At 42.6% G+C, this 21,609-nt stretch overlaps 1 protein-coding gene across 4 annotated transcripts in view; it reads left to right on the top strand.

Moving 5' to 3' along the window:
* MGRN1 (mahogunin ring finger 1) overlaps positions 1–21,609 on the top strand; it is a 308,688-nt gene that overhangs the window by 9,306 nt on the left and 277,773 nt on the right. For all 4 annotated transcript variants that reach the window (XM_085632139.1, XM_085632140.1, XM_085632141.1 and 1 more), the window contains exons 2-3: positions 12,149–12,242; positions 14,534–14,652. In XM_085632139.1, the coding sequence (XP_085488265.1) occupies positions 12,155–12,242; positions 14,534–14,652 (207 nt within the window). In that variant the 5' untranslated portion in view covers positions 12,149–12,154. The remainder of the gene's footprint in view (positions 1–12,148; positions 12,243–14,533; positions 14,653–21,609) is intronic.

The raw sequence follows: 21,609 nt of genomic DNA, 5'->3' as shown, positions 1-21,609 counted from the left end.
CGCGCGCATGGCATTCGACAGCATCGAGTGGCCCTACCTCCAGGCGGTGCTGACTAGATTTTGACTTGGTCTCAGATTTGTGGCTTGGGTCCGCCTCCTGTATTGTGACCCTAACGCTAGGGTCGGGGTGAATGGGGTGATATCTCGATCCTTTCCACTCCATAGAGGTACGCACCAGGGCTGTCCTTTGTTCTCCATCCTATTGGCACTGGCGCCGCTTGCTGCATGGATTAGAGGAGACCCTATCATGAGAGGTGTAGACATGGGGGTGGTGGGGGGCGTGGGAAGAACGCATATCATTATATGCAGACGATATTTTACTGTATGCCGTTTCGTCGACTCATAAATGTCATCCGGCTTTTTGGTACCTATTCAGGTTGTCAAATAAATTGGGATAAGTCCCTCGTCTTTAATCTCGCCGGAACGTTTCCTCCGCTTACCTCTGATTGTACGGAGCTGAAGTAGTAGGATAAGTTTAAATATTTGGGGATTTGGATTTCACACTCCTCGGAGGAATTTTTGCGTATGAATACTCAGGCGCAATTAACGAGACTCCTCAGGGACATTGCCCACTGGTGCCAGCTCCCCATTACTGTTATGGGGCGGGCCGTATTGTTCAAGATGATAGCTCTCCCGCGTCTTCTTTATGTGGTACAGAACACGCCACATGGAGACTATCAGATGCCTTCTTTCGCAGTATTGAGGGGGGACTGCAAACTTTGCTGTGGGGCGCCACGGATAGCGCTCCATAGGCTCAAGAGAGGGGTTTATGAGGGCGGGCTTGCCATCCCGGATGTGAGAAACTACTATCGGGCATCCCCGCTGATAAATAGTAATAGGTGGGTCTTTGCGTTGCATTCTAACCCCGCGTATAGAGAGGACCGCAGAGTGATGGGAGCGGGGGGGAATACCCATCTGTGTTATACCAGGGCGGGCATGAATGGCAACTACTGGCACATACTCAGAAGGTGGTGCGGGCATGGCATGCTGCCACTAAGGCACTCAAATGGAAAAATAGATTAACCCACCAGACCCCATTGTGGCATAGTGATGGGCTGAAAGAGGTGGGGAAACTCAAGGGATTTCGCAGCTGGAGCTGTATAGGGAAGATAACGTGGGGGATATATGGAGGCGTGATCGGATGTTCACATTTGCTGAACTGCAAAACTCCTATCAGCTAGCAGGGACGGAGCAATACCGATCTATCCAATTGAAACATGTGCTCTGGTGCCATCTTAAGGAGGGGGACACTGTGTCAGAGTACGCTCCTCTTGAAGACCGACTATTATTAGACCCAATCCCTGAGAAAGCGATCTCCCTGACATACAAAAAAATTATGAATTATCTACCTGACTCCTTCGGGACACTTTGGGCGACCTGGGAACTAGACATTGGAATGCTAGAGGATGATGACTGGCAGGAGGCGATGCAGAGCCATAGAGAAATCGCGATACGGGCCAAGTTCAGGTTAATTCAGTTACGAATCCTGCATAGAGCCTACTACGCCTGCACACTGTTGCATAAGATTGGGAGGGCGGAATCAGATCAATACACCAGGGGTTGTGGTATGCCTGGCACATTCTTCGGGATGGTCCAGCCATACAGCAATTCTGGTCAAGGGTCGTGGGTGTGATGTCAGAGGTGGTTGTGACACACATACATCTGGAGGCACATTGGTTGTTAATGGGGGTCACTGGGGAGGATCAATGACCAACACATACAAAAAGCTGGCTAATGTTGCCCGCTGGGGTTGCTAAACGTAATATCGCACGGCTGTGGGGTGCCCGTCTGCCCCCTAGGTTGGCGGACTGGATGGCAGACATGTACTGGTGTCACCTTGCAGAGAAGGTGGTACACGAGAGCAGGGGCTGCCCTAAGAATCGGGAAAAGAAATGGAATCCCTGGGAAAAATACAGAGTCTAATGAATGGACGAGACTGCGGGGAGGAAGTGTGCAGACAAAAAGTGTTTGATGGGGTTATGTGTCGAATTGCTCATGATATGGGGCCCGCTTGATTTGTGTAATGCAATGCCTCCCACACAATGTAATGTATCGGATTTGCGTTAACCATCTGTATGATGTGTATCTGACTGGAACTGTTTGTTGTTTCAATAAAAATATTTATTAAAAAATTTATCTTAAATCACTTGGTGGTGGGGTCTAACAAACATACTGATTTGGATAGAAGATACTTCAGATGTGATAGAGAAGGTCATTATGCTAATGATGAGGCTTGTCCTGTTCTCAAGGCAGTCTGTTTGTTTTGCAAGAAAAAAAGGCATTTTGCTTCAGTCTGTAAAATGAATAGATTTAAACAGAAGGTAAATGAAGTGGATGTGAGTAACCGTGATGACAGAGAGATTTCCGACTTTAAATGTGGTAAGATGGTTTTGCATTTCAGAGGCAAAAGTGATACCAGTCCTCTTGACCATATTGAGGTTTAGGGGAAGAGAGCCAGAGTTTATTTTTACTCTGGAGCAAAAATTTAAATTGTTGCGAGTAAATTCTATGATGTCAAACTCAAGGGAAAAGTGACTTTGCTGAAGCCTGGCATTAGACCGTGTGCTGATGGTGGAGAGCCTTTTGAGTTATGTGAATATTTTATAGGGTTAATAGAATATGAACAACATTGTACCTCGGGCAAAGTGTATGTTTTGAAGAAAGTAGATGGCATTATAAGCTGTATACATCAAAGGGAGTTGAGTATAACGGTGGATCCTAACAGCACCCCCTCATTATCCTGAATGGGAACCATATTGCGAATGAGGTTGGTGAACAGAAGCCCACTGACACAACCCTTAAGGGTGTATTAGAGAAAGGCTTCCTCCAGGTATTCAGAGAAGGGTTAGGGTGTATGAAAGGTTACTGCCACAACATTTGATTGGTTTCTGGGTCACAACCTTATTGCATTGACGTTTGTGGTGTTCCTATTACCATAAGGGAAGAGATGCGTACTTAGTTTGAGAAACTAAAGTCTCAAAGGATAATTGAAGAAGTGGAAGGAACTGCATGGCTGGCACTAGTAGTCGTAGCTAGGAAAACTAATGGATATCTGAGATTATGTGTAAAACTTAAACAAGTGTTTGTTAGTTCACAGGTATCCCCTGCTCAATATTTCTGAATTGTTGATGATTTTAGGAGGAGCAAAGGTGTTTAGCACCATAGACCCCACCTCGATCTACCATCAGATCCAATTAGAGGAATTGCCTAAAGATCTCAAAGCTTTCGTAACCACCTGTGGAACTTTCAGGTATGTTAGACTGCGTTTTGGGTTAGTCTCTGCAGCTTCAGTCTTTCAGCGAGCCATGGAAAGGATTTTATGAGTTGAACACGTGATGAGAAGATTACTGTTAGAGAGGAAGCTTATCAGGGATTTCCTCATCATGTGTTTAACTCAGTCCTCTTTATTGCGATTTCTTATGACAAGCCTAAAATTGCCCTAGGATTTTACTTTTATCTAACTGCAACATTGTATTTTATTGGAACTTTTATTGTTTACAGGGATGTAGGACTGACCTTCCAATTACTTACAAATGCTCGTTTATTTATATTTGTCCGGTCGTGACTTTTTGACGTTGTGGCGGTGGAAGCCTATGGGCATGAACGACTAGATATCTGAATTTAGAACTGCCTTAAAGTCTATAAAAGACGAAACATGTGTTGGCTGATCCATGCTGGAAGGACCAATGAATAAACCAACAGTGGAAATAATTTGAAACAACAAATGGACTCTTGTGTTGTCTTCACTCTCGAGATGAGAGATCAATGAGTTTTGACGTATGGTGCTTAAAATATCTCAACCAACTATATTTATGTTTCCAATATACCCATGACTTAATGTTTCTGTTTACTTATCTATGAGGGTGCTGAACGAGGTTCTACTAGATGCATATTGGATGTACATTGGATCTCTATTGTACAAATTGTCACCTTTGGTAGTAGGGTGTCAGAACCGTGATAGCACCTCTATATTACAATAATTTGCTATTGGATTTTGTTCACACATGACTAGATTGAAAACAACAAAGCAACATTTGAGGTGCGGTCATTTTCCCAGCCGGGACCACTACTACAATGCTTGAATTTATTGTAGGATATACATATATGTATATATATATAAAATGTAGTTGATATATGTTTATTGACAGTTGAAATAAATAAAATGCAAATGCTGAGCATTCAGTTCACATAGATCTCAAACTGCTCAATCTATGGCATCAAAACTACACAAAGTACACAAAGGGAATGACACAGTCTTGAAACCCAAAGCAGTGTTACTCAATTGAGTCAGTGTGTCATTCAAGATACCCAGACTTGCTAAAATGTATGTGACGGGCAGTGTGCGACCAACTTGTGTTCAAAATGTATTTGATGTTGAGAAAGCTGAAGCCACCTCTTTCCATCTTAAAGATTTCCTCAGCATGTTATACTATTGTGCAAATGCAGAAGGTGCATTATGTTGCCATCCTCTAGAGATGCACAGGAGAGCAATTCTGGCAACAGTTATTTATGCAGACCTTTGAATGTATTTGATTAGACTAAACCTAACATAATGCAACATGTGCTATATCAAATAGTTTGTCCCCCTGTTGATTGCCACCCCTTTTTGTGGGGTGCACGAGGTTAGATTCCCCTAGCCGGCAGAGTTTGGATATAAAATTTCCTTTGCGTAGAAAGGGAATGCAGAGTTATCTTGCACTTTTCCCTGTGGACTATTCACATTTGGGTAGAGACCTGGGAGAAAACATGCATATATTGTGAGGTCTTAAACCTTTGCAGTCCTTCCGCAAATAAGTACACATACACATTCGCTCTCCCTTTCCCCATCTCTCCTGCTTTGCTCCACTCCTTACCCCTTCTCTTAGCCTGTCTTCTTCTCTCTCCACTGTTCCTTGAGCACACGTGGTAAGCAGTTACTGGGCCTGGTCTCCGAGAGACATGCTGCGGGGCAGTTTGCCATAGTGTGGTTCGCGTGGCGGCCAAGCCTATTGTTATTATGGTCTCTTTCAGAACACACAGACACATTATGACAATATGCACACAACAGACTTAGTTTAGCACTGTAAGCTTACACCTAAACTACTGCTGTTAAAGTTTTTTAATAAATTGATGGTGCTTTAATCAAGTCATCTTAAATGTGGAATCCACAATCTAGAAGGAATAGATCAAGTCCTCTGATGATGTAATCATGGGGTTGCTTCTGCTATCTCACTATAAATCTGTCTAGTATAGATCATGTAGGACAATTGAGACAAAAGTGACCTTCTGTGTTCTGATTCTTGGAAAATCGGATGCGTATAAACTTTGAAGGTAGCCAGTAAGGCAGGTGTCTGATTCAGTACTCTTTTTAAATCAAATGTGCTGTATCAGCAGAATCAAATTGAAACTAGATTTGGATAAGCCAAACTCCAAAGACCTCCTGAGAGGATTTCAAAACCTCGTGTTTAATAAGTAGTGAACTATAACTTGGGCAAACTGCTTCTCAACTCTTATATTTAGACTTTGCAAAGAGGAAGAGCATTTAGAGGTTTTGCTGTGGTAGGGTAGCCACAGAAACATGCGGGCTACCAAAGCATCCTCTCATTTTCTCACTTACTCGTAATGGATTAACACTATGTAGAATTTAGTATGCATAGCGGATTAAGATAACTTTTGAAGTGCAAGTCCTGTGATCCAGGGGCTACTCTAAATGATTGCGTTTGGGGAGAGAGACTGGAAATCATTCACGCTACAATTTTGGGGATAACCAGTGGCCTGCCACCGAGGACTGATCAGACTCCATGCTTGCTTGTTTAAGGGTTTTCTTTTTAATTTGTTTTGTTTGACAGCCTGTGCCCTGAGGGCGCTTCTGTTATCCAATTACAAAGGCCCAGGTTTAGGGACTATTATCCACTATGTTTTCGTAGTATTAGTGCCTATTAAAGAAGACTAGAGGCCTGTCTTTTCTGGATGTGCTGTGCTGTGGGTGCCAGTGAGTTACCCCATGCTTTCTTGGCCAGGGGAACCAGATCGTCTTGGATGACTATTCAAAGTTCCACGGCAACAAGTACTGTGACGCCAATTGGAAGTTTTCTGTGTCTCAGGCTACTACCTGGTTGCTGGGCGAGCCAATCCAGTTCTTGGGATAAGACAGGCAAGATGATGAGAACACTGTCCAAGAAAGCCCAGAAAGCCACAGGGTGGAAAAAATTCAAGATCCTTCATTGCTATTCACAAATAGAACATGTAGGCAGATGACAGTGACAGAATATTTGATGTTCTGCGCATCTCCCGCTCTACACATAAATGATTTAAGGAACCAAATAAATTGGTGCATTCTATACTGCCCCAAATGCAAAGCTCTGTCCTGATCTGGTCCTCCAGCCTCTTTAGATCCCATTGTTTGTAACATACAGGAATTGCAAAGCAGAGTCAGAGCATTGGGCAATGAAACCCTAACACTTGAGGGCTACTAACTTAAAAAAAACAGCAGTAGGTTATTTGTCAGGTAGTGACACAACCCTTACACGACTGTGCAGGGTTCAGATATTTTTACCTGTCTGATATGAAGATGGTAAGTGGAATAGGAGAGATTTTTGCGTATTTTCAGTTCAGTCTCTGGTTCTTAGAGCACTCTTGAGCGGGTTCTGAATTTGCCAGGATTGCAAAGAAATCTTTTGTTGATGGCCCTTGTCAGTGAGAGTACCAGGGATAAGAAATACTTCACTCACCAGTTGGGCTCCTTCACCTAGTTCAGTTCCCCAGGTAGTACTAAAAGTACTAAATGTGTTAGGTGAGGAGTACTGCCTTTTGACAAAGATCTTTATTTTAAGTGTTTTAAACAAAGAAACGTGGGAAAGACGTACTTTTTATCTATCATTTTTTTCAACTTGTCACATCCCACCACACAGTATGAAAAAGTGCAACATACACATCTAGCAATAGAGGAAGCTTCGTGATGAATCGCCTGTAAGCCACGGAACCTTAGTATCTGTGAAGGTAGTGGGTGTATACAAAAGTTATCTGAGTAAATGCAAGCTATTCCACACTGTCGCTCTATGATTTTCTCTCTAAACCACTGCACCTCCAGATGTGTGAAAGAGCACTTTGATAAATTATAGTAATTTTGCAGCGTGTTGTAAGATTGCCTGGGATGGTAGAAACCAGGGGCCCATCCTATAATCTCTCTAACATTTATTGTGTTAGATTGATTACAACCTAAGAGTATCATCACAATAGCTCCATTTAAAGAGACCCATTGACACCACAAACACATTGGTATACTCCTTCCCAAGTGGGCCACTTCCCTCGATTCCTCCTCTGCCATTTATCTTCTCCACTCCGGCTAAGTTGTCTGAGAGTTCCATCGTTCTCAACAGTCTTTAAGAGGGGCAGATGTTTTGAGGGCACCTGTGAGTGTGAGACCTGGCAGAGCCCATTAGCACACTATAGCCTGATGCTCAAGGTATGTGTTCCAAAAGCACAGAATGATATTCATGGCATAATAAAGTGACACTGAGGCTTGGGTTTGGTAGGTCTATAAGGGGACACGGGTTAGCAGGTATTGGAAAGCACCAGTTATGATCATTGCTGAATCATCTAGACACAGAGATATTACTCTTACTCAGTGAGTGTCCGGAATACACCATTGCCTAGTCCTAGGGGAATAACACTGTTAGGACTAACAAGGTGTTCAAGATTAAGGGCCCGAGAAAGATTAATTATGAGCTGACTTAAAGGCCTGGGGGTTGCCGACGGATACAGAAGATATAGGAGTGAATTATCCAAGATAGAAGTATGCATGACAGAAGTAATGAGCGCGTTGCGGATAGCCTACCCACTGGTGTAAAGGGAACATAGCTATAAATGTGGGCAAACACCTTTCACTAGAACCAAGAGATGTGTTCAAACATACATGACTGTATAAGCAGATCGACTCTGGAATTGTAACATTACAGGATCTTAGTATTGTCTACAGCAGTGATCACCTAACCTTTTAGAACCACAACCCACTTTTCCAAACAACAAACGTTCACGACCTACCTGCCATTAATGTACATAAGGGGGGGGGGGGGGTTGACTTGTGAGTGTAGCTAAAGGATCTTGTGGTAGCTCACTGTCATTTACAGACAGCACATTTTCCATTGAAATGGCCACTACATTTCCACAGACATACAGTTTTACTGATAAAACTATATAGCACACAAATGATGACGTGTAGAAATTGTGTTTCTGTAAATTTTTATGATTTGTGCAACACCAAATAAGTGTTTTGATTTGTTTTGATCATATTAAAACCTCTTTTTCCAGCACACTTGAGAATTACAAAAGAAGTGCTTCATTTTTGCTTTCCTAACTGCCGGATGCATGCAGTTCATTTACAGGTTTTTACTTTTTGTTGTGTATTGCAGAAACAACATCCTGTATTATCACACAATTCACTTTAAAAACTCCTCTCACTTTGTAGTCGGGGTAAGGAAAGTAAACATCAATCCCCATGTTAGAAGAATAAAGCAGCCTGACATTTGACTTCTGTCTTTGAATGAATGACAAATGTGAAAAGTTACACACAGAATTTAAAGGTATCTTTATTTATTGCTCTTACTTTCTTCACCCACCAAATATCAGCGTATTTGCGCCCCTCGGTTTTGGAAACTGTCTATGTGAAACGTTAGTATTGCGTCCGGCTGTAAGATATAGGTTCTACTGCAGCTTCCGGCTGGCAGTAGGACCCTAGCCCAGAAACGCTTTTATCTGAATACCATATTTGACAGCCCTGGTGTCCCAGAGATCCTTAATGGATTTGAATTCTACCTATTTACATTGCAAAGGTCTCCTCAATTGAATATTAGCACGGACTGATCTAAAAGCGGTATTTGTTCCCATTTACCTTCCCGTATTCCTGTACTTGACCCTGGCATAGCTATTCCTGTGCCTGTACAAAGCAACCAATAGGTGTACAAAAAGGAGTTCCTTTTTTAATGAAAGAAAAAAGCATTTTTTTTATTTTTATATATATATATATTACAATTATTAGTTACATGCATCCAAAGGTTTGATGAGAAAAAATAGAAAAACAGACTTTGTGTTTGACGCCAATAGTTTTAACAGTATCACTGTGGTTTGTTCCTAGACAGACATCGTTTTGACACATCTGTACATGACAAATATGCTTGTTTGGAAGACGATATAAAAAGCATGCATATTTAATTGCAGTTAGTCTTACTATCTATTGTCAAGTGTGAGATTGTCAAGTGTGAAATGCATCTTAAGCCGTCAGAGAAATAAGGGTAATTGTGTGCCTGTTCTTGGGTTTGTATTAGTCAATGCCATTATGTTCCATTGAATTTCCCACATCTTATCACATTTATTGGGGCACCTCTGGCTTAGTTAAACCACATTTTCTGCTGCCATACACCAATCCATGTTAAGGGGCCTTGATTTATGGTTTCTAGACAACTGTGTTGCTTCCCTCATCCCAGCAATGAGGTAGATGCTGTCAAATCTACTGCTAATACCAACCCTTCAGTTCCTTGCATATTTTTAACTAGTAACTTTCTTAAAGAAAACAACTCTTCAAGATATAAGGAAATGTACATTTTTATACCAAGAAGGAATTCTTACGTTTACATCTCTGGGATCTGTCCCTAGAATGTTCTGCCTTTGGCATCCAGGTTTATCATGCCACACTAAAACACTTTCAACTGCTATAAGTATCATATCTTGGTTTCAAACTGTGTTTTAATTATCTTAGAGTGTGTTAAGATGATGCTGTTAATGAGCTGACATACCAAAATTCTGATGCCATAAGATTTTGCAATACCAATTTCAATTATCAGTATCGCAGGCGCATCACAAAATAGTAACATAATTATCCATCAGTGCAGCAGACCAGTAAGAATATTTTTGTAAACTAAAATATGTTACTGTGCAACATGTATTGTAGATAACTAACAGGAACACTTTTAACACAGGTAACAGCAATAGTCCATGACACAATGTAGATAATGGGGATTTTCAAGTACTTGGAGCAGACTCTAATCTTCAGTATTTTTCTCACAGTGATGAAACTATTGATATTGGGTTTCACAAGCTCCCAAATCAATGCGGAAAAGCCCATTGAGTTGTTTAGTTAAATACAGGAATGGTCCATTCATGTGAATCGGGGGTTATTCAAATGCTGATCGTTTGGTCAGTTGGTATATCCCAATGCCTAGAGCTAGTAACCAGTGGATATATTCTAACAAATGGCACCTATAGAAACTGAGAATATAGTAGTATGCCTCGATAAACGTTGTGTGACCCCCTGTGGGCTGGATAAAAAAAAATACATGAATATTCCAGTCCATGGCTAATAGCCATTTATACAGAAACGTGTAGCTGCATGTTAATGAATGGTAGCATATTGTTGAGCAGCATACTGTTTAATGGAAGCCACATGCACTTGGTTCATTTAATTGCTAAAACAGGACCATCACACAATATAGACTATAAGTAACCGCTCTGTGTTTACTATTTCTGTGCAAACCCTTGAGTAGTATCTAAATTAGACTACTCAACACGCACCCTGACAACTGCTAAAAAGCATCCTAACATGCTACGCAGATAACTATTTGGAATATTTTGCTGGAATATTGCAACAAACATTACTGTTTGGGTTATCCGAACACACAAAAACAGATTACCAATGGCGATTATCACACAATGTATGCAACTGTAATTACTATGCAGATAACCAACATGAATATCGTATATGCACAACACTGATAGCCAATGGGAATGTCCCTGACAGTTTAACCCCATTGTTACCAGCTTACTTGCTGTGTGTCTGTATACGTGTTGTGTTTTTGCTTCCATACCTTTTGTGATACTGATTTTATAATTGGTACACCCTGATTTGTTTTTATGGCATCTCCTGTGTATGAAGATTTACATCTCTTCTTGAGGTATAGTTTTTGCGAAAGAAAATCGTTGTTAATGTTAGTAGTAATTCATTCTTAGTATACTTTTTTCATTAAAGATAACTGTTAAGCACATATAGAAATTGTATTGAGGGAATGTGAAACTCGTAAGGTAAAACAACGAAAACAGTCTTGCGTGGGAAGTGAGAATATTTCCCCAGGATACCAGTAGGTAACAAAAATGGCAGTCTGAAACTGACATCTTCAACAGAGGCACGCTCTGTTTGAAGCTAGAAACAAACTGTTGATCTAAACTCTCTTTTATCCAAAGGGGCTATATTCCAAAATATTAAGTTAGTAAGCATACACAGTGCTTTAAAAACGGATGAAATCTCCTCTCCCTCATCTTGCTCAGCTGGCCGCCACATGCGTAACCAAAAAATCCAGTCAATAGTGAATCTCCAGTGCCAAAAGATTTTCAGTTAGCTAGAGTAAGTGGAGTCCCGCAGTTCCCCATACAAATAAACATTGATAAAAAACCACTAAACACAAATCCGGGTCCTGTGTGAAATATTGCATGACATAACACAGATACCTTTTTGGGTATAGCACAATTCAAGAACAGACATCTGAGGACTACAACAAATGTTAAGGGGAGATGGATATCTGAGAAAAATACTTATGCCACTCCCCCAGGCCAGATTTCAGAACTAGGACTATGACAAGGAACGAAGCATATTTGCAGTTTGAATGTAGCACTGTTCATAGCTTACCACCAACAATAACAATGTGAATCACAGTGCTAATATGCAAAAAGAGAACGCAAAGCGCTGAGCCAGTTTCAGATGTAAATATAACAATGCATACGGCAGCTATGAGAGAAGAATATAATAATTCACAGGTTCGATATTCATTAGGAATATCACAACAGACAGGACAGCTGCGCAACACGATAGGATACCACAGTGTACATATTCAACAGGAATGGAACACCACCAAGTGCAGATACAAAATATTATAACTCAACTTATATCCAGCCATTAGAAATCTAAAACTCACAGGGCTGATGTACAGTAGTAATATCACAGACAGTAGATATACATATGGAATACAAAATTAATTGGTAAGATGACTGGTTGCCCATTAGGACTTAATAACACTCTCCCAAAATTGGACTTTTAAGGGCCAGTTATGCCTTTTGAGCTATCAATGTGTGTCTCTCATCTATGTTTTAGTTTATTGAAAAATATCTTTATTTTTCTCTTCAGGACACCATGGGGTCCGTTCTGAGCCGCAGAATCGCCGGAGTGGAAGATATTGATATTCAGGCAAATTCAGCTTACAGATACCCTCCAAAGTCTGGTAAGAGCATGTCCATCTGGTTGAACCCTACAATTCTTCACAAGTTGGCTATAATGAGACAGACAGGATGGATGTTAAACCACAGCCCTTTTATCATAGCAAAAAGAATCACCATCATTTCTAATCTTAATTTGTACCACTTTAACCCATAATTCGCAAACCAACTCTAATCTTTTGAGGATGTGGCCTAATCCCAAATTCTGACAGTCATATTCAGCATTCCCATAGCCTTTCTTTGTGTCTCTACAATGAATCCTTTTGCAGCTTAGCGGGTCACATCCCTTTACCTTGACTTTAAACTAAGATTTGCTTCATGGATTCATCATAGGCTAGGTGGCCTTGCCGAGTAGTACAAATACAAATGCACAGATTCATCCCTGTGTTGCAAAAGCAAAATATCACCATGTTTGTTGGCCATCATAACTTATTTCTGCCAGGAGGTGAACACAATTGGTGTAGATGGGTGAGATTTTAATTTTGCAGGATAAAAGAAAAAAACACATGTAAGCTTTAGGACAGAGTGCATACGGCGAGAGTTAATATGTTTTACTTTGGTGTAGTCTTAACAATCTGTCATTAAATTACATTTCTAATTTGAAAGATGCTGTCATTCTTTTCTCATGTGCTGTCCATTACTGCTCACTTTAGGTATTGCTAGTAACCGTTAATAAATTCCAGTGATTCCGCCCCTCCTTTACTGGCTTTTCAAGTCTCTGTCCAGAAAACAATTCCTTTACTGATGTTTGAGCCTACTAAACTCTGCCAGGGATAGTCCTTGAATCAATCTGATATTTATCTGGTCTGCTCTGAAAACACCTTGGGTCGGTGATCTGACATAATTTCCTAAGCTTTAAATTAACAATTAATTCATCATGTTTGTTGTGTCTTGGCTTTTTTCTTTTGCGGCTATACTTCGAGCATCAAAAGACCTACAGTTGTTGAAAGCTATAGCGAGTAGACCAGCATCTGTGCCAAATTTGGCAGGATATTTTGAGTCTGTGCCTTTTTGCTGATTTGATTCATCAGGCCATTGTACATGAAATGTAGAATGGCCCATGCAATTTTACTTTTTCTTTCATCAGGCCACAAGTCTTCTGATCTGGTGAGCAGATGTGAAGGCACTGAATAAATACATTCTGCACGCACACTTGTCATCTTTATTAGCCGTAAGATGAGTAATTAGGCAGCACCATTCTATATACTGTAAGCTTGGTGAAAACACATCAGAGTGAAAAGCATCCTCTCTTTTATGAAGCAAAAGAGTAATGGGCAGTAGTTTTAAACTGGAGAGACCTCCTTAAACTCACGCTACTCCTTTCCATCTTAAGATTAACGCACACCTGCCACCTATCTTGCCCGCTGCGCCTGCGGCAGCTTCTTCTTGACACCCAGTCACATGTGCTAGGTGCGCGTCACCAACTGCAGGTTTCTTCCATGTTGCGTGGGATTCTGGCAGGGAGTGGGCCGAGTCTGTCCTGGGCTGTACCTTGGAGTTTACCTCGCACACTGTGCTGCTGGGGCTTGTAGAGGAATTTGGGGGACCAAGGGTGGAGCGGACCTTCTTAGGGCTGGCTTGTTTGGTCGCCAAGCGGGATGTGGCCTGTACCTGGAAACAATGGGTACCACCGACTGTCAGGTGCTGGCGCATGGGGATGGACTGGGGCGCACACCAGGAGGAACACATTTTCATAGCCCGGGGCTGTCTTGAGAAGCACAGCCGCATTTGTGGGCATATGGTCTATCAATTTGAGTCTGTGTTGCCTTGCCATGCCATGCTGATGTCAGAGATTGCTGTTTTCCACTGCACTTGCTGTTTTTACCATGTGATACAATTGTTTCTTGCCGCGAAACTTTCAATAATATTGGTTATAAAAAAAAAAAAAAGGAACGCACATCGCTGACCCAGTTGGCAGAGGATTCTTCATTGCCGTACCGATTGACAGTCCGGCAAAACCATGCCTCCATTATGTTGACATTTCTGCCCAGGCATATTCTGCATTCAAGATCTGTCTATGCCCTTCCTTCCCTCACTTGGCCATCGACAGCACATACCTATCTCTCATTCTTTTTTTTTTTGTAAGAGAGTATTTTTGAAAAAGAAATGTTACCAGTAGGTACCATTTTCGATACATGACTCTCCGTCTGGTGTCACGAATTGCGTTAGAAAATTCTGACGATCCAGCGTTGGTTTCCTCTACCCAATTATATAACACTACAAGAGCTCAAATGTTTTCTTCTTAAAAAAGTAAATATAATAAAAGCAAAAAATCATTAATTGTTGATTCTTCTAGGAAACTACTTTGCCAGTCATTTCTTCATGGGTGGCGAGAAGTTTGATACGCCTCACCCAGAGGGATATCTGTTCGGAGAGAATATGGATCTCAACTTCCTGGGCAATAGACCAGTTCAGGTAAGAATGCTTTTCCTTGGCAATTAGCTGCAGTATCAGGAATAAATAACATTATGATGTTGAATTAAATTTCTTTCATTAGTATTAGCTAAACAGTGCCTGTCCTATGGGTTGCCTTGATAAATGCATGTGTGTTCTGTGACCTATCAATTTTAACAATTATTGTTTTTATTTGTTAAAGTGCATTTGTGTTCGCTGTCGGGCAGCTTGCATGTGCCTGGGCCACATTATGTCTCATGTCAATAGATTCCCCGGTTTGTGGGCATCATCAATTTGTCCTTCTACTGTATCCACTGCAAAGTGCTATTCACTTTTCTCTTTTTTTTTCAGTTTTTCACAATTGTTTTTCATCTTCTCTCTCTTGGCTCTTTTGCACATTGATACTTTTTTATTTTGCCTCAATCAATAAAGCGGGTTGAAAAAAAGGAGCAGAATTTTAACTGCAAGCCATTCATGTTTTAGGTGAACCCAGTAATGCCTGCCTTGTCGACAAGCTGAAACTCCCCTGCAAATCATGCATTCTCACTGCCAACCATACAGACAACTTTGAAAAAAAAATAAGCTAACAGGAGATCATAGGAAAGCCGAGGAAATTATCCCAAAGGTGCAACCTGAACATCCTAGAGATGCAAAGGTTGAACGAGTATCAGTAGAAATCACATGTGGTTGATTCAGCGCAAGGGCTGCTTGCTCGCATGTTTTGTTTTTGTCACCTTGATTACTGCATAGCAAAAGTTAAAAAAAGTTTCACACATCAGGGCCCATTCTGCCTTTAGATTTTATGTGGGTAATGAGAACAAAAACTGGTTTGGAACTGCTGCTTGACACTTTTCTTTCTGTTCAAATTGTTAGTATTACACAACTTCACAGTTCACCCAGGTTCTTTCTTAGAATACAGGATAGTCCTATATGCACAGTTACAACACCAGGAAACCTGGCTGTAAAAGCCATGGTACCCAAAAAGCTACAACTCTTATCATAGTTGAAGCACATATCACAGATGGAACTCTGGTAGTGAGCAAATCTGCCTTGGGACACCAATTGTTGTAATGTTTCTAACAAAGAAATTGTAGAAGCGGCATCACCTGCCATACAGGTTGCTGTGTCGCCCGCTAGAAACTGGGAGACCAATGGGACTTCAAACCGTATCCATGAAATCATGAATAGAAGAGACTTAAATGGATGAGAATCGATTAAGAACTGAGTGGATGGTGAAAATAATCGGACATTCAAATGCAAACAAATGTATGTTGTTAGACTGAAAATAGATCGTTCTCAAGAAGCACTAAGTTTTGGGGATGACCTGCTGGTATAGCCACAGGATTTCAAATCCATCTACTCATATGGGTACTTTGCAAATGACAAAGAACGTCACCTGGAAGTGGTTAAAACTCAGTTTGCTAACTGTATGAGAGAAGTCGCTGACTGGATGACCAAAAACTGCCTTTAATTGAACAGCGAGAAAACCAAGATTGTACTATTTGGCAAAGCGTAGGAGCTCTAGTCGGCAGACTAGTAGCCTGTGGAATTCGGCTCTGTCCCTATTCCAAAACAGGTTGTAAAGAATCTGGGTATTAAGCTCTCACCTTGAAAAACAGTATTAACACTACCTGTGAGAAAGTGCCTCTTGACTTGGTTGGAACCCCACTTTTTGCCTGGAAATTGATGTGGTTTTGATTGTAATACACAGGGTCACTGCCAACCAGGTCCCCTGTGCCAGTGCTTCTTCCCTAAAACTGTTCCACAATTGGCCCTTCAGGCCCTCTGTAAGTACCTAGTAAATGGTACCTGTGTACCTAGGGCGTGGGGACTGAAGAGGGTTCTCTAGGGACTCATTACCTAGGTCATGCAGACTGCCACTGCAGATCGCAGGCCCTGGTGCAGACCAAACGAGAAAGTCGACATGGCACAAAATAGCACTGTCTAAGGTATAGGTAAGTCACCACTATAGCAGGCCTTACAGCCCTAACGCAGAGTGCGCTAAATCACAGGTGTGGACATAGCTGCATGAGCAGATATGCCCCAACAATATTTGTCTATTTTTAGATTTTGTAGGTGCCAGGGAAGCCATGAATTGTACATGGGCTGGAAAATTGACAACTCAAGTTCTCCAGGACCATGATGGCTTCTCTGAACCCTTCAGTGTTTGACACCAAACTACTCCTCTCAGTAAACCCACACTGATGCAAGTGTGGGATTTATTGAAAAATGTACTCAAAGGGCACCTCAGAGGTGCCCTCCGAAATCCTACCAACTCTGGTGGAGTCCCTGACAGGTTTCAGTCTGCTTGCCATCAACAGACGTGTTTCTGGACCCCTGGGTTTAGAATCTCCACTCTCTGGGACCAGAAACAAAGTAGATCCTGGGCGGAGGTGTTACACCTCTTCCCCCCAGGATGGGCACAACGTGCGAGAGGGAAGCTTCAAAGTCCTGCTGTCTTTGTAATGCAACCCCAGCCTCTGATGCTAGCAGCTGATGGCAGCTCCTGGTTTAGACCCCCACTTAGGGCAGGAAAACCTAGCAAGAATAGGAGGTGTACCCACCTCTGCCAACTCCATCCCTAAGGTGCAGGAAGCGAAGGAAAGCACACCTTTCAGTCCCTGCCATCTTTAAGATGGGGAGACCCCCTCCAATCAGAGCTAGGGCTATATCTCCTACCACAGGAGGGTGGCATAATTGAGTGTGTAGACACTCTAGGTTAGATGTCCAGTGGCTCTACCTGTCACTTCCCTAAAACACCACTAAATCTACTTTTTAGGTGGCTCCCCTAAACCCAGAAACTAGTTCATGCCAACCTAAGAAGAAGGATGAAGATACTGTGCAGTGAAGACTGAAGACACCTACTGACTTGGGCCCCAGCCCTACCAAGATGTCTATAGCTTCAAAGCCCCTGCAAACAAAATGATGCCTGTCCTACAGCCAGCAACCTCCAGAACCAGAGGAAGACTGCCTGCCTTTGATAAAGACCAGAACTCCACAGGACAGCGGAAATCAACACAATGGACTCTGGTGCCCTCCGGAACTGCGAGTCCTGGCCACTCTGCATCTGACGCCTCTGACCAGTGTCCAGGTGGCCCATCAATCCAGAAAAGGTTCCCCAGCGATCCTGACCCAAAGTCCAGTGTTGAATGACCCCTCCTGGACTCCACGACAACACCTGCAGCCTGATTCCAGAGGCTCCCCCCAAACCAAGACTGGCCTGGTAAGAAAAACCCAACATCAAAGGGCACCCCTGCACCCGAAGCCCCTGGGCCTTGAGGAGCTCGCCCAACTATGTACCTGTGACCTATGACATCTCAACTTGCCTCTGCTGTCGTTGGTTTGATCTGAGAGGCCTCTGGTTTGATGCCTCAAGCCTGTTTTCAAAACCCAAGTTCTCCATTGGAAAGCATTGGCCACCTGATGCTGTTTTTACACCCTTCCGTCCCTGTGCCGCTGGTGGTGTATGTTTGGTGCTGCCTTATGGCCCCACCTGAGCTTTCTCTAACCTCCGAAGCTTGGCTCCTGCAACCAATTTACTTAACTGCAAGCAGCGTGGCTCCAAGCACCCCCAGTCTCCATTGAAACGCCCATCTCCGAATCTGACTTCTGCACTTGGCCGCCCCTGTGCCTCTAGTGGTGCAGTCTACGTACTTACCTGACCCATGGCCTCTGCTGATCTTGGACCCTGAAGACTGGAACTGTAAGTGATAAAATTCCCCGGGAAATCATATTTTTGTTTTCCTCTATAGGTCAACATTGCACTGTCAACTTTTGAAAGACTAAGGTATTTTTCCTAAAAAACTTAACCTTTTGCGAAGATCTTGGTCTCAAAATGAAACTTGAACAAAGCTTATTGTTTTGTAAAATTAGTCTAGATCTCCTTTTCAGGTCTTGCCTAGCGATGCAGCGCATGCGCTGCTCGCTCTGGCAAGATCTATTCTTGATTTAGCTTGCGAAGCGGAGTTGGAAGCGCCACCCATGCTTCTTATTGGCGCCGCTCCCAAATGCGTGCTTTTTATTGGGAGTAAGGCATGTTTTGTTACCTCCCTGTCTCCTGCTTGGCGTGCCTGCCCAGACAGGAGATGTGCACGCGCCCGGACAGGCGGTGTGCAAGCGTACGGCTTGCGGCATTTCAACACAATGAGCGCATGGCGCGCTTTCACTTTGCCTCCCTCTCTCGGCATTTCAGCACAGCGCTGCTCACTGTGCCTGCGCGGACATGAGATGTGCACGCGTACGGTGTGCGCTTGCTGCAAAGGGGTCTGTGCCTTATGTGAATTTTTACACCCCCCCCCCTCCACCCGCACTCGGTGTGAGCCTTCCACGGCTCACCTCAGACAAGCTCTGCTACACTACGGTGGAATTCAGCAGGACGCTTGGCATGCAGGCGATGCCGCTTTCAAGCCTCCAGGGTATGCAAGTAGGGTTTGCTTTGTTCCAATTCGCCGGGAGCTTCACGAACAGTATAAAAAGGTAAGGATTGCATCGCAGCCCCCTCCCCCCCCCGCCCGCACTCCGTTGTCTGTGTTTTTTTTGCTCCCCCACCCGCAATCCGCTGCCTGTAGATTTTCACCCCCATGCCCGCACTCGGTGTGAGCCTTCCACGGCTCACCTCAGACAAGCTCCGCTACACTACGGTGGAATTCAGCAGGCCACTTGGCATGCAGGCGATGCCGCTTTGAATGCTCCAGGGTACGCAAGTCCGGTTTGCTTTGTTCCAATCCGCCATGAGCTTCATAAACAGTATAAAAAGCTAAGGACTTGCATAATACTGCTGCAAAGGGGCCTGTGCCTTTATATAGACCCCCTCCCCAAAAAAGCGATTTCCTGACGGCGGATGCCTCAGAAAATGTGTAATGACAGAATGTACGGCTGACTGTTGGCTACACGTTCTGTGCAGCAGAAAGAAGCAGAAATGTAAAACCCAACGCAAACCTTCACCTTTGTTTGTGAAGTTCCCTGGCTACAGTAAGCGCATCTTTTTAATGTGTGTTTCCGATTGCAGTTCATACATACTTTCCCTTCAAATGTTTGTATGCTGTCTCCAGAATACTTACGGACCATTGTGTATTCAGTCACCGATGGCACTTAGCAGGCTGCATGCTTTTTATTTTTTTAAATCATGGGATTCATAACATGCAAGGTGTTGCACTTGTTTCTGGGGTGTAAAATGCACGGAGTCTTCCCACAGACCTGCAGTGGAATTTAGAGATCTTCACATTAATTTATTATCGCTCTGGGCTACATATCCTCAGCATTGCAAGAAAGACACGTTGCAAAAACGCAGCACAGCCTTTTTCGTCTTTCTTTTTTTTTCCTTATTCTTTTTTCCGTGTTCAAATCTTGCAAATATACTTTGCCAAATAAGTAAGCTGTTTAAGCTGGGTACAAGTTGCCGATTTACACGTACATTCACGGTATAAATATGCTGACAGTATGTGCTTTCACTTTTTTTTAAGCTGGAAGGCATACTTGACAGGAAGCACTCGTCTTTTATTTTAACCACCACTGGTGTGAATTTAAGAGGTGCACCAATTCTTGTGCACTGGAAGCCCTGGCGGTAAGTGTGTACCTTCCCTATCATTGTTAGGAACTAGTAAGGAAGACGGTTGCGAATTGTTCGCTTTTAACGTGACTATTCAGTCACTGGGCCTGCACATTCTTGAAAAACACATGACGTTTCCTAACTTCAAAAACACAGCTGCCTGCTTTGCTTTGATTGTGTGAGAAGTGACCTAGCAGATTGTTCCAGGACGCCCATGTAAACAAGACACGCTCCTGAGCTTTGTGGGAAGAGTGAGGCGTTTTTTTTTTTTTACACATGAACTTTAGCAGTCTGCGTTCATTTTAATTTTCAGAACATGTGTTCAATAGACTACACTATTTGCCAAACACGAAGCCGCTGACATAATGTTAGCTTGCGCACTGTTACTGGAAGCAGATACGTGTGTATCATGGACGTCAGAGGGGGGTAGCAACTGCTGCTATTTATCTTGCCTTGTTACCCATAATCTCAGGGAGCAGAGAGGCATAGGAAGGAAAAGAAAGGAGACAGAACCAAATGAGCCATGTTTACTGTGTGTACATTGCACACTAGGCCTTTGCTTGGCATCTCATCTGAAGCTTTTGTTGGGGAAATGGCGGGACAAGGACCATTATGTGATGTCATCCATAGGAAAAGGATGGATGATACTCGCTCTGCTTTGCATGAATTGACTTCCATGAATTATTGGTTTATATTTTGATTCTGTAACATTAAGTGTAAAGTGGTGTCTACATTATAAGTAGTGTAGATTAGTTGTCTTCTCTTTCTCTCAAACTGGATATTAACTTTTGTGACAGAGTTGTTGTTTGCTATGAGGTCTTTTTGTGGTATTTCATATAATAATACTCTATTTATACGAGTACTGCACTGGGTTGTCAAGTCTGATATTTTGTTTACAACTCATGGTCCTGAGCAGGCATGTTTGGTGAGAGAAGTGGTCAGGAAGATCTGCTTGGATAGACTTTGTTACTTGCATCTCAAATCTGAGTGCCATTGAAAGATGTAAAGCGGCACCCATAGGTGAACTAAAGGGAGGATTGCTGTGATGAACCCACTATAGGCACGCATTATGGGTGTTTCAGCAAGTGGAACTTAAAATATAGAATCTGACTTTGCTTATAGGGGCTTCGCAGAGAGCTGCACAACTGACCGAAGTCACAAAGGTGCTTTTCCCTGCAGCTTTATTAAAGAATGCACTGTTGATACACTATTACATAGTTTATTTTTAATGCCTTGCCTATTGCTACAAACAAAATATACATCTCAAGCACATCTCATGGCACTATGAGGCTTTCCCTAAAACCTTACACTTAAAACAAAACATGCAAACATTTACAATTACTAGTGTAACATTCAAGTAGCAGTTGAGTGTCACTCAAAAAGTCATCTATTAATTCTTTCATCTATCATTCAGTCTTTCACCATTCATT

The sequence above is a fragment of the Triturus cristatus genome, chromosome 10, assembly GCF_964204655.1.
Source record: "Triturus cristatus chromosome 10, aTriCri1.1, whole genome shotgun sequence".
Taxonomy (NCBI): Eukaryota; Metazoa; Chordata; class Amphibia; order Caudata; family Salamandridae; genus Triturus; species Triturus cristatus.
The sequence above is the reverse complement of the archived record's forward strand: the minus strand, read 5'-3'. Positions and strand labels throughout refer to the sequence as shown.